This window comes from Marmota monax, unplaced genomic scaffold, assembly GCF_021218885.2.
Source record: "Marmota monax isolate L192 unplaced genomic scaffold, Marmota_monax_Labrador192_F-V1.1 WCK01_AAM20220418_F8-fsc00015, whole genome shotgun sequence".
NCBI lineage: Eukaryota > Metazoa > Chordata > Mammalia > Rodentia > Sciuridae > Marmota > Marmota monax.
Window position 1 is genome coordinate 11382475 of NW_026692194.1, and position 14996 is coordinate 11397470.

At 35.5% G+C, this 14996-nt stretch overlaps 1 protein-coding gene across 6 annotated transcripts in view; it reads right to left on the minus strand.

Moving 5' to 3' along the window:
- Window positions 1-349: 349 nt before the first annotated feature.
- Ccdc85a (coiled-coil domain containing 85A) overlaps window positions 350-14996 on the minus strand; it is a 187472-nt gene continuing 172825 nt past the window's right edge. For 2 of the 6 annotated variants that reach the window (XM_046423650.2, XM_046423642.2), the window contains one exon: window positions 350-2076. In XM_046423650.2, the coding sequence (XP_046279606.1) occupies window positions 2027-2076 (50 nt within the window). In that variant the 3' untranslated portion in view covers window positions 350-2026. Of the gene's footprint in view, window positions 2077-5929; window positions 6029-9087; window positions 9208-12182; window positions 12318-14996 lie in introns of all 6 variants that reach the window. The other 4 variants (XM_058572973.1, XM_058572985.1, XM_058572981.1 and 1 more) reach the window with 4 other exon arrangements.

Here is a 14996-nt window from a genome sequence, read left to right on the forward strand (position 1 = left end):
TACTATTTCTTTAGGCACTATACTAGAAGGGAATGACTAATGTTGTAATAATTTGGTAACTAAATTAAGTTTAATTTTAATCCTTCTGGATTAAAAGACGGCTTTATCACAAACTAATTTAAGAAAATCTCTAAAGATCATTCTAAAATTTTAACTACATTATAATAGTGAATGGTGCAAATTAAGAAATCTCTGAATATTAAATACCTCATTATAAGCACATTTTAAAAATGACTTTTGTTTTATATTTAAGATAATTATCTGTATTACCACCATCCCATGGGAGTGTTAAGGTAATTAACAGACATCTACTCAAATTAAGGAACAACATTTTGAGTAAGACAAAAAACACTGAGATTAAATAATTTATTACCATTGCTAAGATGAACACATACTTAATACTCAATTTTATGTGGTACTTTAAAAAAATAGTTTTAATACAGTATCAAAATTTACACAAGTATTTTGCAAAAGACCAGCGTCCCTTGTATTAGCTTCTGCAGATTCAGCTGCAGGCACAAAAACTTGTTTTAAACATTTTCGAGTGTAGGAATACAACAATTTAAGGATAAAAGCACTTCTATGAGACAAGGTATAAATATAGCAACCAATTTAATAAAGTAATACTTAATACATTTTAAAAGAAAGCAGCTTAAACTAACCCGATTGTGATAGAAATAATTCTATAATAAATTATTTTCTGAAACTAAAGAGCTGTTTTTCATCAGTTACCCTTTCTTAAAGTATAATGAAATCCCTCTACATTCTCTCACCATTGAGCATTAATACACTGTGTAATGGGCCCACTTTAAAACAATGAATATTTGCTATGAACCAAATCTGAATAATTTAGAAGATGCCTAAAAATTGTTGCATCCCTACTTTTGTAATCTTGAACTACAGTAAAAATGTAGCATTCTGTCACAGGCCTCTTGCACATTCATACAAGAAACTATCATTGCATTTAGATAAACACAAATACCTATCGTAGCATTTCCAATACACACATTCTAATATTATATGTATACCAAAAATAGGAAATAAACTAAGCAAAGCTAACACACCTCTGTTTCAAACCTCAAGCAATCTGAACAAGAGCTTTTAGCCTTAATAATGAAGGACATGCGTTAGTTTCAGAAAATGCTAGATAGCTGCGGTAGGCAAAGAAAGCTTTTTTCATAAATGCAGTGCAATCTTGTAAAGTTTACATAAAGTTTATTAAATATACAGCATGTCTAGAAACTAAATTGTAGAAATTGACATCTCACAGCTCGAAACACTTAGAAAAATTTATTTTTAGTTGAAATGGATATACTGAATGAATATAGAGGTTGGTCTGTCCCCAGAATGTTTTTATGAGCAACTCATCAAGATTAAAAGGTATTTTTTTATCAATCAAAATAAGTGGTACTATGATAGGTACTCTACAAACTCTTGCTACCCTTCTAGCTGGCTAAGAGAAATGATGTGGTCTTCGCAGCAACTCAAATCAAAACCCCAGAGACCAAATCTACTTGCATCCAAATAAAGGATGCATCAGGAACTTTTCTCAAGGGAAGTATAAGAAGGTGCCCAACTCTCAACTTTGGGTAGCTGGCAAACCTCTCCAATACAGCTTGGTAGAAAGTTCCCACCATTGTATGCTATGAGTCAATTCTTATCAAAACTCTTTCCAACCATGCAGTTTTCCCAATTACGTTCTCAGTTCTGGGGAGTTAAAAATGCTTTTGTTCTAATGAAAATATTGGTACCAAAATGGCGACTCTTTTTTCCCAAAGCTAACTTGTTTGTCATGAACACTAAAGTGAGACACAGAATATCAGCTTGATGGGGGAAGTGTGGTACTGAGGGTTTCAGAGGGGAGATATGTGCAATGTACAATCACTCCATATTATTCCATGAGTCCAGGTTTGTGGAAATCCACTCGTCTCTTCCTTTATCTCTGTCTGGCAGTGGTGATCTCAGGTTTGAAAAAAAGAGGGCTTCTCACATGGGTCCTTTGTACTGGTTTCCTGATAAATGTTGCCTAATTCCAGGACATGAACCTGCAGCATCTCCAAGTTTCCTCCACACAACCTTAAAAAAGAAAGGTAGAGAGTAAGTGTCTTCCTTGTCCTTTCACAGGGATTTGTAGGTCTTAAGGTGGGACTTTGAGGGGGGGGCAAAGATGGATGTGGAGACAAGAGACAACATATTCACACGAATGAGTTCACACACAAGATGTGATGAGCTTCTGAAGCACAAGGACTGTTCTACCTTGCTAGCAACCACAGTCAAAATTAAAGAACATGGTGCCCATTTACTCAAGAGCTTAGCATACAGCCAGAGTTAAGGACCACTTAGGGAACTCTTCAACAGTAACTCCCACCTTCAGAAATTCTCACCTCACTGGAGGTGAACACTGGCATCTGTTTTGTTTTTTAAAGCTCCCCAAGTGATTCTGATGCATAGCCAGAATTAAGAAACCTTTAGCAAGATCATCCTAAAGCATACATGAAATGTCTAATTCACTTAGGAAAATGAAGGAGCTTTTGTTCTTGAACTGGTCTTAGTAAATTTCGGTGGACCTCTCTACAAGCAGGAGCCTTGGTGGTCACAAATCTTAGCTACTAAATAATTCTTTCAGATTTCTAAAAACAAAACATCCAAACAGAGAAGAGATCTTTGAAAGTCATAGTTATAACCTGTTAAAAATTGGGACACGTTAGAGGGATGTTTGCAAAAGTGAGATCAAAAATAAATATAGCCAGACGCGGTGGAGCACGCTTGTAATTCCAGCATCTCGGGAGGCTGAGACCGGGGGGATCGTGAGTTCAAAGCCAGCCTCAGCAATGGTGAGGCACTAAGTGAGATCCTGTCTGAAGTGGCCCTGAGTTCAATGCCCAGTAGCCCCCCCCCCCAAAAAAAAAAAAGTAAAGGAAAAACCAATGCAATTCATCACTATTCTGTCATTATATTAATTGGAGTAATCCTGACCCACATGCATGCACACACAACAGCCAAAACCTTCCTAGAGTTTTTCACTATGAGGATTATGTCAGATTAATTCCACAAAAATTGACAATGTTCTCACAGGAACATAAAACTGGTTTCTTCATTAGTTACTGTTTGTTATTATGCTATTGCTTTATAAGTAGGTGAATGTTCCAGGGAAACACAATATCATTCACTTATTACTAAGAACAAAGGTCTATCTTCATTTCTAGGCCAATGGAACTATTAGTATGTGTTTCAGCAGATAACACTGTTGTCAGCAATGTCCTGTTGTACGCAAGGGGAATTACAGCTATGGTCCTTGAATATTAGGAAAGGAATTATAGCACAATGCGAAGCAAGCCAAAAGATACTATGAGGGGCTAAAAAGGCAAAGTTCAATGTAAGTCTACTTCCCACAATGTGTGGATTGGAACTTTGAGGCCTTACAAGGATCAGAGACACAAAGCATCAGCTGGCCATTCTCAAGTGCAACTCCTCATAAATTGTCCAAATTTGAAGCACAATGGGCCTTCACCCAAACAGGATGTAGAGAAAGGAAACAGTGGCAGAAGTCTGAATTAAACCAATGATCCTAAGGGGGACACAGGAGTAGTGACTGGGTAACTGAAAAAAATAAATTAGTTGGTGTGCATTTGAGAGCACGACTGAAATCCCTGGTCAAGTATTTCATCAGTGAGTTTACAAAAGCTAAACAGACAAATAAAATGAAAACATTACTACAAACATTATCTCTGGGAAGAGAATAACCAAGTAAATGCTTACTAACCCACATCATGGTTCCACTATACAGAAGGCAATGATTTATCTCTAGGAAGAATATCAGAAATAATGGCAAATCCCCTTATCCTAAGTTTTCCCGCAGTCTTACAACTGACCGTATGCAAAACTGGTTTTCATGCTATTATAAAAGCATATAGTTCCTCCAATAGGAGCCCAAGGCCTCATAATCCTTACTAGGTTGAGAAATTATCTACGAAACTTCCCTGTAATCTGCGTTTTTCTCATGGTATATTGGTATAATGGTGACAAATATTTTAAGTTAACACTTCTTATCTTTTAAATCATTTTCAAATATGGGTGCTTAAGAATCATGTAGGGTTAGGATTGTATTTTTTCCCCTCAAGTTCTAGGAATCAAGGAAGGTATCTTTTCTATGTTAAAAGTTCTTTAGTGTAAGTTTTTTATTTTTTTTGTTTGTTTGTTTGAAAGGACCTTACATAGTGAAAAACATCAGCACTGTATGATGCTATTTGAAGCATTTATGGAAATACAGGCAAACAAAAATATCAACACAAAGCTCTTTAAGACCAATGCAGTGGTTGCTTTCTTCTCAGACAAAAGATATTAATTTTCTCATGTCCAGAAATCCTTTATAAGGGAGTACAAGAAACAATCCTGGCACTGAGATATTAGTGCTTTTTGTTCTTTAGGAAATTCCATGATTTCTGAACTTGGGAAAGAACTAGTCCTTAGGGGAGATCTGGGCCTACTCCTGACTTCATTATTCAAGATCTCATGTATGGATCTTGGTTCATTCAAACATAAAATGTGAAAGTTGGAGTTCTTATCTGAATCATCTGTGGATAGAGCTGATTAGATGAAACTCCATCTTTATCCGATTACCCAGGAGCTCCATACTCTTTGGAGATCACAAGAGGATGACTGAGGTTCCTTCTAGTTCTATAATTCCTATTGTCTGAACTTTATTTCTCATTACATAGTCAATATATGAGAAGTAACAGGCACTCTTAGGCATGTAGCTCAATGTTTTATCTAAGGAAAATATTCAAGTTAAAGCTACAGAAGGTGAAAAATGGGTGTTCTAGGAAATTATGGCATCTATAACTAATTATATTTTAAAAACAGACAACAGATATGCAAGAAAAAAATACACACAACTTGGAAAAGGTTGCAAAATAAAAAGCAGCCACAACACCGGCAAGCAGGAGCTAAAAAAAATCTCACCACAGCACATATAAAATGCCCATGGGACCTGTGTTAACATTTACTGGATTCCAGAAACATCTCAAGGAGGTCAATAAAGGTTTGAGAATATCTGATTCTAACAGAAATACCCTTTAGCTTCAGGTCTAAGAAAGTTTGCTATCCTAATGGAGAAAAGAATAAAGATAAAAGTATACTATAAAGCCAATTACAACTAGTTGCTTAATATATGATCAGTGCTTAACCATGATTTCTTGAATTTAACAAATGGCTTCCTCTATCAGATTTCAATTAGCTCTTTAAAGTTTCACAAATGTTTTCTTAAAAATTTAGTCAGCCATTAAAATCCACGTTAATTACAATGGATATACTTTATGAAAAGAGCTTTCTGTGTGCTCCTCTCTTGACGCATGGATCACCTTCCCTATTCTTCTGTCTCGCCTTTCTATACCCTGAGTTCATGGCAACTAGTGAAAGGTAAAGACAATATTTTTCATGACATGAAGAACTAAGAAAACATTACCCAAAAGTTCATTATTTTCAAGAATAGATACAAATAAATCTGAAGGTTATGTCTTATCTATTTTTAAACACTGATCTTTAAAGAATGTCTTAAGTGACAATCCATTTAGGAAACAAATGTTTAGAAAATGTTCATAGATCATTCTGGAATACAGAATTGGCAGATCATTTCTTTTTTTTTTTTTTTTTTTTTTTTTTTTTGCAGTGCTGGGGATTGAACCCAGGGCTGTGCACATGCTAGGCAGAGCTCTATCACTGCGATACATCCCCAGCCCTCTGATTGGAATATTTTATAATAGGATTATTTTTAATAAACCTGCAATAAAACATTGAAGATAAAAACAAAGGCAATTGTATTATAAAAATGAAGACATTTGGTCAACACTTTTAAAGTAGTCATAAAGCAATAACTAAGCTATGATGAGGCTTTCAACACAGAATACACAATAAAGCACATTAAACTTACATTGCACATTTCTCTGACTATAGCTTTTTCTGTCTCACTAAGGTCATGTTCATACTCTTTACCCTGTTGACGATCTATAGTTTCCTGAACATCCAAGACCTGGATTTGTTGAAAAAGAAAAGCAAATTTCACATGGGAAATTGTTAGTTGTGATAAAACCATGAAAGACCTCCATTTTGTGTTTAAAAAAAAAAAAAAAAACCTTTAGTTTTCTGTTTGCATATCAGAGCGGAATACTATGTGGCAAAACCTATCTAGAATAAAATCAACTTGATTTTCAAATGGTCATTAAAAGTAACTCATTTTATCATTAATAGTCAACTGAATTCATTAAAGTCTAAATCAATTTGGTGCATTTAATTCGGTCATTAAGATAACCTAATAATGTGTACTATTTGGAGACAGTCAATACCTCTTAGTCCATTGTGGTTGTGAGTAATGTAATTATATGCCAAACAGTCCAAATGATATGTAGACATGGCATATAGAAAAGACAACTAAAAGAATATACATATAATAACTAGTGCTCTCAGTTCTTGCCTGAACATATTCCTTGTTACCAAAGAGCCATTTCCACTTTCTCTTTTGGGTACTAAGAAAAACACTAGCTTCTTAGGATGAAAATATTTGACATTAGAGTGAAATGTCTGGGGCTGAAGCGTTTTTAAACAACTTTACAGGCCTATCTTTCTACTCCTAAATTGGTTTAAAAACAATGTTCATTTAATAATATCTAAAATTTTCACATGGATATTTTCTATAATCCAAAAGGAGAGAACTTTGAGTGCTTCTGGTCGTTCTTCTCCCTATCAATCGACTTTTAAATCAGAGTTAATGACTTTCCCGAAGGCTCCTGCTAACCTAGCTGGCTCTATTGTCTTCATGGTCCATACTGATGGCCACATCTAAAACTGCCTACTGAGAATTTGCAACAATGAACAGTAGGGACCTTTATGTCAAGTTCATCCATATTGAGACTAATTAGAGAGTTTATGAATTGGATGTATTTACAGGATTAAACTGCCATCTTGTTAATTTAAAAATCCTAGCCATTACTATATAGATACCATTTCCATAAAGTCCTGACACTTGCTTCTTCTTAAATTACATTCTTTACATACCTAAGGGAAATTATTGACTTTGTTCAGTGAATATTCATAGAAAACTTTAAAATCACCTTGAACAAGCAGCTCATTTGCCTACAAATTTGATTTGTAATACACCTCACAAAGATGTACTTCAAATCAGTTAATTTCTACTAAATGAAGTGAAGTCCAATCATGAATTTGAAAGCCAAAGAAATATGGTCTTATTACAAATGGGCTAATTTCTCACGTAACACTCCCCCTACAAAACATGATCGTAATTTATTAAACCCAGAGTTTTCCTTAGAATCCATCAGAAAGGGAGCCATTGTTCTTATAATTCCTTATAATTCCTTTAGAACACAAACTTCATGATATAAATCAAATTTTTAATAGAGACCTTCTTAAGATGCATTTTCAAAAGAATGTCTGCACTGTTAACTGTATTGTTTTTCAATACAGTTAACTCAGAACCAAACATCTCGTATTCAAGGGCCTGTAGTTATACAATAAAGATGTTTCAGTTGCTCAGTATCACCCATCTGCCAACCAAGGACACTTAAATGCTCTGATTAATACATAATATCTTCTTCTCTTGAGTTAAAATTTGACATGAAAATTAGAGAATGAATTCAGAGAAAATTGAGAAGCCCTTCCTTGCCCTCCCTTTCCTTTGAGGCTACACTAACAGCTGCATTGAAAAGTCAGAAGATTTCAACGTGACCCACTATGCTGATCAAATAGATTCAAAGAGCCCTTGCCCTGTAACAAGGCAACAGATTGAGACAGTTGGATTAAGAGGGCGAGGTGCTGCTTTTGGAGTTTGTCTAGGCACTACAATGCTACAAATCTGACGACTCTCTGGCCCATTTTCCTTTTCTGAAATGCTCTTCAGATGGCTAGTGCCCGATTCATGTTAAAGTTCATCCAAATACTGCTACAGAGAGCAAGATGTTCAGTCAGTCAGCCAAAACCCCTCATTCTGGCTGTACTGTCCCTTGAATTCCTCTCAGTTGCTCACTTTGTAAATTATTCTAGCCAAGACAAATAATGCATTGCCAATGGCCACCAGCCTGATTCTCCTACCTTCCCTCATTAAAAATCAGTGTGTGTTTGGAAAAACGCACTCATATAAGCTAATGCAAAATATATGGAGAGCGCTAAGCCTTCTGCTACAATTAAATCACCACAAGAACTGAACATTTCTCATCTGCTTTACACAGGTTGTGAAAAGGGTGCCACACTCCAAAAGAGGGCATCTTCAATCTTAGGATTAATCATTCCAAAATTGAAACAATTTTCAGAATAATTATAAAACATATGTAACAAAACAGAACTAAAGCATTCTACCTACATTAAGGATACCTGTTAGGTAATGAAAATCTTAAAATTTCAAGGATTTGCTTCAATTTATCAGTCCCATAGTATGAAATCAAATGTATCTATAATTCCTATTAGTTTGTGTTAATCAACTTTACTTATTAGAAAATTCATTGTTGGTTAAAGATACATTTTACCCCAAATTTTGTGAAGTCATCACAGAATCTGAAGTAAAAGTCAAAAATAAATTAGCTTAACATAAGACCATACAACTGTTTTTTAATGTTCTTCAAATTCCAGTTAATGCTGTATTAAAGACCTAGTTTCTACACAGAAGAGTAGGCTGCTATTTCTGTACTATAAGTTGAACAATGTACTTCAATGCATAAAGTGAAATAGAGTACCTTCCTCATTTTGACCAACTATTCACTCCCTACTTCTGAAGACATCCATGCTACAAACATTGCACACATACCTATAACAATATTTCACACATATGGATATGCATGCATAGACTTCAACTTCAATGCATATAGGTATGAATCACATTACTCAAAACAAAATGATAAAAATAGAGATCCAACCACAAGTACTCAAACCCACTGTTAGATGAAGATTAAAAAGTCATAGCATAAGGGATCAAAAAAATAAAGTATCTACGGTTAAAGCAAGACTGTGAGGATAACCAGAATACAGCAAACAAGCCACGACACAACTGAGGTTCTGGATAAATGGTTGCACACAGTTCGTTACCTTAAGAGAATGTACCACAGGTTCAGGCTGCTGAGAAGGTGTGGTATGTCCACTGAAGCTAGCTGGAGAGTTGGGTGAACTGTTACTCCCATCAGCCCCTGATGACAACCTAAAAGAACCCTTAGTAGAAAATCAACAACTTTGTTATTAAAACAAAAGTCGTTTATAACTACATAGATGTCATTCAATATGCAATCTCACTGCCAAATGAGAATTAGCATCTTGGGATAGCATAGGAAAAAAATGGCTATCAACCTGCTAATTTGAGTTTACTTGCTGTTTGACCTGCAAGAAAACTAAGACATCCAACAGGTCCAGATGTCAACTCTGATTTATCAAAGAAAGCAATGTCCCCCAAGGAAAGGCCATTAACAAAATTTCAAGAATAACATTTGAATCTTAAAGATTCTCAAGAGCAGGGGAATTCATGAATTACTCCATGGCTAAGTTCAATGTGCTCATTCAGCAGGTTAAGTGCTACCTTCCATGTGTCTCAGTAGATATAGACACATCACATTCTTGGACTGAAGAAACTCTCTTATGAACTGTTCTTTGAGGGACGACCTGTAGCAGAGCATTTTTGAAAAAGACTGGAGCAATTCAGCATTTTCTTCAAGGGATTTCTCTCATTTTTATAGGCTTTTTAAAAAATGTAAACCAAAATAGATACAAATTAAATAGTTTACTCATTCAACTCAAATGGTGAGAAATCAGAAGTGAGCATGATTAATTAGACCTGTGTGAGCCACAGTCATCTATCTGTACATGAACTGGGAATCTCTCCCAGAGGTCAGTCCTTTTAATAAAGATTGCTTGCAGAAAGACTAATGGATTAGTAAAGGAACAGAGAGCAGCAGTTATCTATTCTCAAAATATATATATAGGAGCAGGAATGGAAATTTGGGGATTTTCCAAACGTGTTGTTAAACAAATGTATCCATTTTGCCATGTCTAACAGATTAATCACTGTTCCGTTTGATCTTACCAACCTAGTCCCCTCAATAGGAGTCCCTGAAGGTGTATCATATATGAATTCATGAAGGGAAAGAAAAGGTGATTTGGGATATTAAATTGCAACATCTCTAGGTAAGCTTTTGGGGTACATTTTAGGGATGGGAAATGTGTGCAAAGCAACCAGTACAAGTGTGTGCTGTATGCATCCAATGCTATTTACAGAAAAATGAGCAACCCCCAGTGATTTTTACAATGATCACTATTTGTGCAATTTGGAATATTTTCTCTCCTTGGTGCCGTCATGTCTTCCTATGTCCCTGAAGGATCCCTTTGCCTACTTGCAAGCCTTCTAGGGCCATGTTCATTTCCCTGAGAGTTGGGCAATCTAGTCAGGTCTTCCTCTACCCACACTAGCCAACAAGTAGAGGAAGCAGTGAAATATGACACTTCGGTCACTTCTCCAGCTTCTGCCTTCTATTGCTACTAACTTCAACTGAAAGCAGTTGATGAAACAGGTCAATTATAAAAGGCCAATGGAAAGTGAAATCATAAAATTTGTTTTCCTGTATTGTGTAACTCAGATCAAATAAGACATAATAATTCCTGATACACATCATAGAAGGGAAACTATTTGAAGTTTAAAAATGGTTGAGACATACCCTCCCGCTAGCTCCACCACAAAATTTTAGGACAACTTCTCTGTCAAGAGCAAATAATTCCAAAACTATGGAGTACAAAGGAAGCTCCTCTTCCCTGAATAACCCATGTCCTTGGGCGTTGTGTTTGCTTCCCCCTAGTGGTATGGCCCTTCAGAACTCTTCAGAAAAGACTCCTGGAAATTATACAGAGTTCACTTCACCTCACAGTGCCATTTTTTCCTCTGCTAATCTGGTTTTCTTGTGATGGGTAACCTGATTTTTATCTCTGGGCTATCCTTTTTTCTCCAATTCTTGCTTTCAAACACTCTCTGCCCAGTCTTTTTCAAAGGCTTTCTTCCCAGATTTGGCAAAAAAGGTAGGCATGTCAATTCTAGCATGATCTTGTTTGGGTATGGGCCTCTACCTTTCAAAATCAATGTTCATAGCATCCTAATAGCAAGTTACCGGGCCAGTTAGCTTTGTTTCAAAATAAAGGGAGTGCTGGTTTGATCATATCTGTTCAGAGACAACCAAATGAACATTTTTATTAAAGGGGGTAGGGCTATCAAAAGCTATAGTAGAATCCTTCAAAGATGTGAGGGTTATTTAGTAGGGGAAAACATCTTTCAAAATTTTACCTCAAATTAGCTTTGAGAGTCATGAACTAGTAATCAAGGTTTAAATTTTCTGTTATTCTTGTGATACCAGAAAGTAATAAAACATCTGGTAAAATTTAGTACCAATGGGTACTCAATAGTTTTCTAGGTTATAACATAGTCAAGCCCCTCATTCTATCTTTATTTTGTACTGTAAAATAAAAGGTTAGCTTTCTGTGTGCTTAACAGAGTAAAGCCAATCCTTGGAGAATTACTGAAGTTCAATCAGTATGTACACTCAGAAAAAATAATTTGAAAAAAAAAAATAGCTAAGTATGCTACTAAATGAAATGCCGGTACACTAAATAATGTTAAATATTCTCTGGGAGCTTATTTCAGTGAAATTACTTAGATTGTACATGCCTGGTTCAGGAGACGGGAGACTTAAAAAGTGGAAAATCTTAATCAAATTGGAAATGTGATTCCCAGCTTGAGTTGCTTGTTTTTCAAGCTCCACAGGAATACACACGGTGCATCCCTCTTAGCCGTAGTCAATGGCAAAGGACAAGGTATAATTTCCAGGGCAGATGAGACACGACTGGTGGTGTTCACTCATTCTCACAGCCCCGGATCTTTCGCATTTCTCTTCATAAAAGGTGCAGGGTAACTTTGTTGTTCTTGTTAGGGGTTGCTCAACTTTAGTCTCCAGGTCCAAGAAGAACACTGGTGACAACTCTTTTAGGAGGAGAAAGACTATTCCCATCCTCCCTCCCAGTTTTAGACACACAGCCACCTTCTCCCATGTGTTTGGACTCGTTCTCTATCCCCATGGATAACTTTTCTTCAAACAGCAGAGCCATCTGGTTACGCACAAGCAAATGCAGCCAGCTGACTCATCTTCACTCACCGGGAGAGTGGGCAGGCATCGTCCTATTCCTCGGCACCCTTGCCACCACTGCAAGACCCGCCGGGCTCTGGGCCCCCAGCCTTTCTCCATATTTGAGCTGTTTCTAGTTGGAGGTTGCCTTCTATTCTGGGTGGCCTTATATTTGGAACAATACGGTACAATCACTCAGAAAAATACTGTTTCCCAAGTCTCAAAAAAGCAGATAGAACAAGATGCTTAATGAAATGAACCACAATGACCACAATGGCAAGCTGTAACATGCACCTGCAGCTAGGGAAACACAAACATCGGCAGTCTGAAGTCTGTTGTATTACAGCTCAGACCGATTTCTTCTACGTGTTTGGCAAAAGTATAATTCCATTGTCAAGTTTTCAAAAAGAGTACATGGTAAAGGTAAAATGGCAGAAAAATCTTGAAGCCATTTAAACATTATTGCATGGGTTTTACCTGTGAGAATCAGAATTTCCATACGTCTTCCAGGTATCTAAACTGCAGAACTTCATAGAAGTTACCTTTTTTCCCCTCTTAATAATGGGAAGCTGAATGCCCTTTTGTTCAGAAACTCAAGGTGGGAATAATTTCAATATGCAGAAAAACTGACACTAATCAAAGTTTTGACAAAATTGCTGCACACTGAAGAGGATGTAATCAACTAAGAAGCCTCCACTGCATTAAAGTAATTATTTTACATAGAATTTTTAATAATCATGTAGATTCTCTATTAATCACTTAAGTCCCAAATGTCTATGTTTATTGGAACTAGAGATCACACAACTAAAAAAACAAAAAAAGCAAAAAAGCAACAAACACCGGTTTTCCTAAATTTCAGCTTTTTTTCTCCATGGTCAAATAGTATCATCCTATGAAAATAATCAGAAGCAAAATAAACTTATTTGAACATGGTTTCCTTGCAAAACCAATTTTTCATCAACTATTGACACAGAACACTGTCCCAAAGAACAAGGAAAAAATATTATGGAAAATTCACAGGCTATTCCAAAAATGCTAGTAGCTAAATGTTGAGGTTAATTTGGGGAAACTAAATAATATTTTCATTCATTTTCTTGGAAGTTAGTATGTGCTTCTAAATGGTGCTGGCCTAATTTTCACTTGTTTTGAATTTTTGGATGCTGAACAACAAAAATGAATAATGGTCTTAAATGAAGTTTTTTAAAAAGGGTATTAGTGTCTAGCAATTACTACTCACTCTTTTCTGAATATGAATTCAACCCTAGTTCCTACCAAATAAGTCATGCACATTCTATTCTTCACATAACAGGAATAATTATAAACTTACATTTGGGTAATAATGATGATTTCAACGCTGATATGAATATTGTTTTGATAGATTACACACTTATATATGAAATACTATTTCCATCATCAAAAGAATTATATCCAACAGTTTACAATATAATTCTTACACTGAACTTGTAAATATTTCTGTGATTAATGAGTACTGCAAACTGTATACTTTTACAAATAAGGAGATCTATCATCTGGATTTGGTTCTTTGCATGGCTTACGCATCTTAGATCTTATGTGTTCGATTCAACAACTAAGTAAAACATTCAGGAATTCTATTTTTCATCCTTAGTGTTTAGAAAGGCTAAATCCTAATGCCTGTCCACTGTGAGAGAACTTATTGCCAAACCTATGAAGTCTAAGGTTGCATCTATAACCATTCAGATTCTCTACAGAGAATGCACAATATTTACCCAGACAGTATATAAAATAACAGATACACAGGTAAATCTTATTTATAATATAACTAAAGTATAAAAAGAAACTTATATCTCAAAAAGGAAGGAAATATATATGGACCAGACTTTTGTGAAAGAATAAAATGTTTGATGCAATTCTTTTAAAGGAAAAAGTACTCTTTGGAACCAGGATTATTGATTTCTTATTCATATAAGCAACTTGTTTAAAAAACCTAGGCACAAAGAAAAATGTGTTCTGGGCCAACCATCATCTTTGACCTTCAAATAAACTGTATCTGAATGGCATTTCTATACTAATGAAGGCTTAGCTCTTGGCCAGGATTGGAATCAATCAGTCATGGTGTTTTCTTGAATACAGCTTTGTAAACCTCAGCAGGTCAGTTGTTGGAGTTATTTCTGTAAACTTTGGGGCTCAAAAGTGGGGAAGCTAATTCTGGTCATCAGTTGGAAAAACAATTCCAAATGATCTGAGGGGCTTCTTTGTTTTTCTTGGTCTTGTTTTCAGTGATTTTTCCAAAATTTAAAAGTTACAAAAGAAATACCTGAGTGACCCCCACCAATTTCATAAGTTTGTATATTGGTCAGCTACTTTATATACAGATACATGGCACAACTAACAAATTATTTTAGATACTGGGATGATAACACCCTAAATAATAAGAGAAAGTAATACTTTGACCAAGATTGTGTGGGATATAAATTACAGATTATTTACTATGTGGTAAGTGCCCATGATAGAAATCATGAATTCTAATGCTGTAAACAAGCACTCTTGTTCAAGAAATAAAAGTATCCCTTCACATCACAGAAAATATGAGTACTTCTATGGCTCTTACCAAGTATCTGAAAGACTTTCCATGAAAGTTGAAATTTTGTAAATCTTTAATTATTTTAAGGGCAATAATACATGTATCCTGCAGAGTCAATGAAGACTAAAGCCCAAATTTTAAAAGAGCATCTAAACAAACAGAATATATATTATTTATTATCTTGCTGAGTAAAATTATTGTAATTTGTAATATTACTTTCAACAGAAGTGGCAGAATTGAAACTGTTGTAATTAACTTGTCATTTTGCTATTTTGTTATTA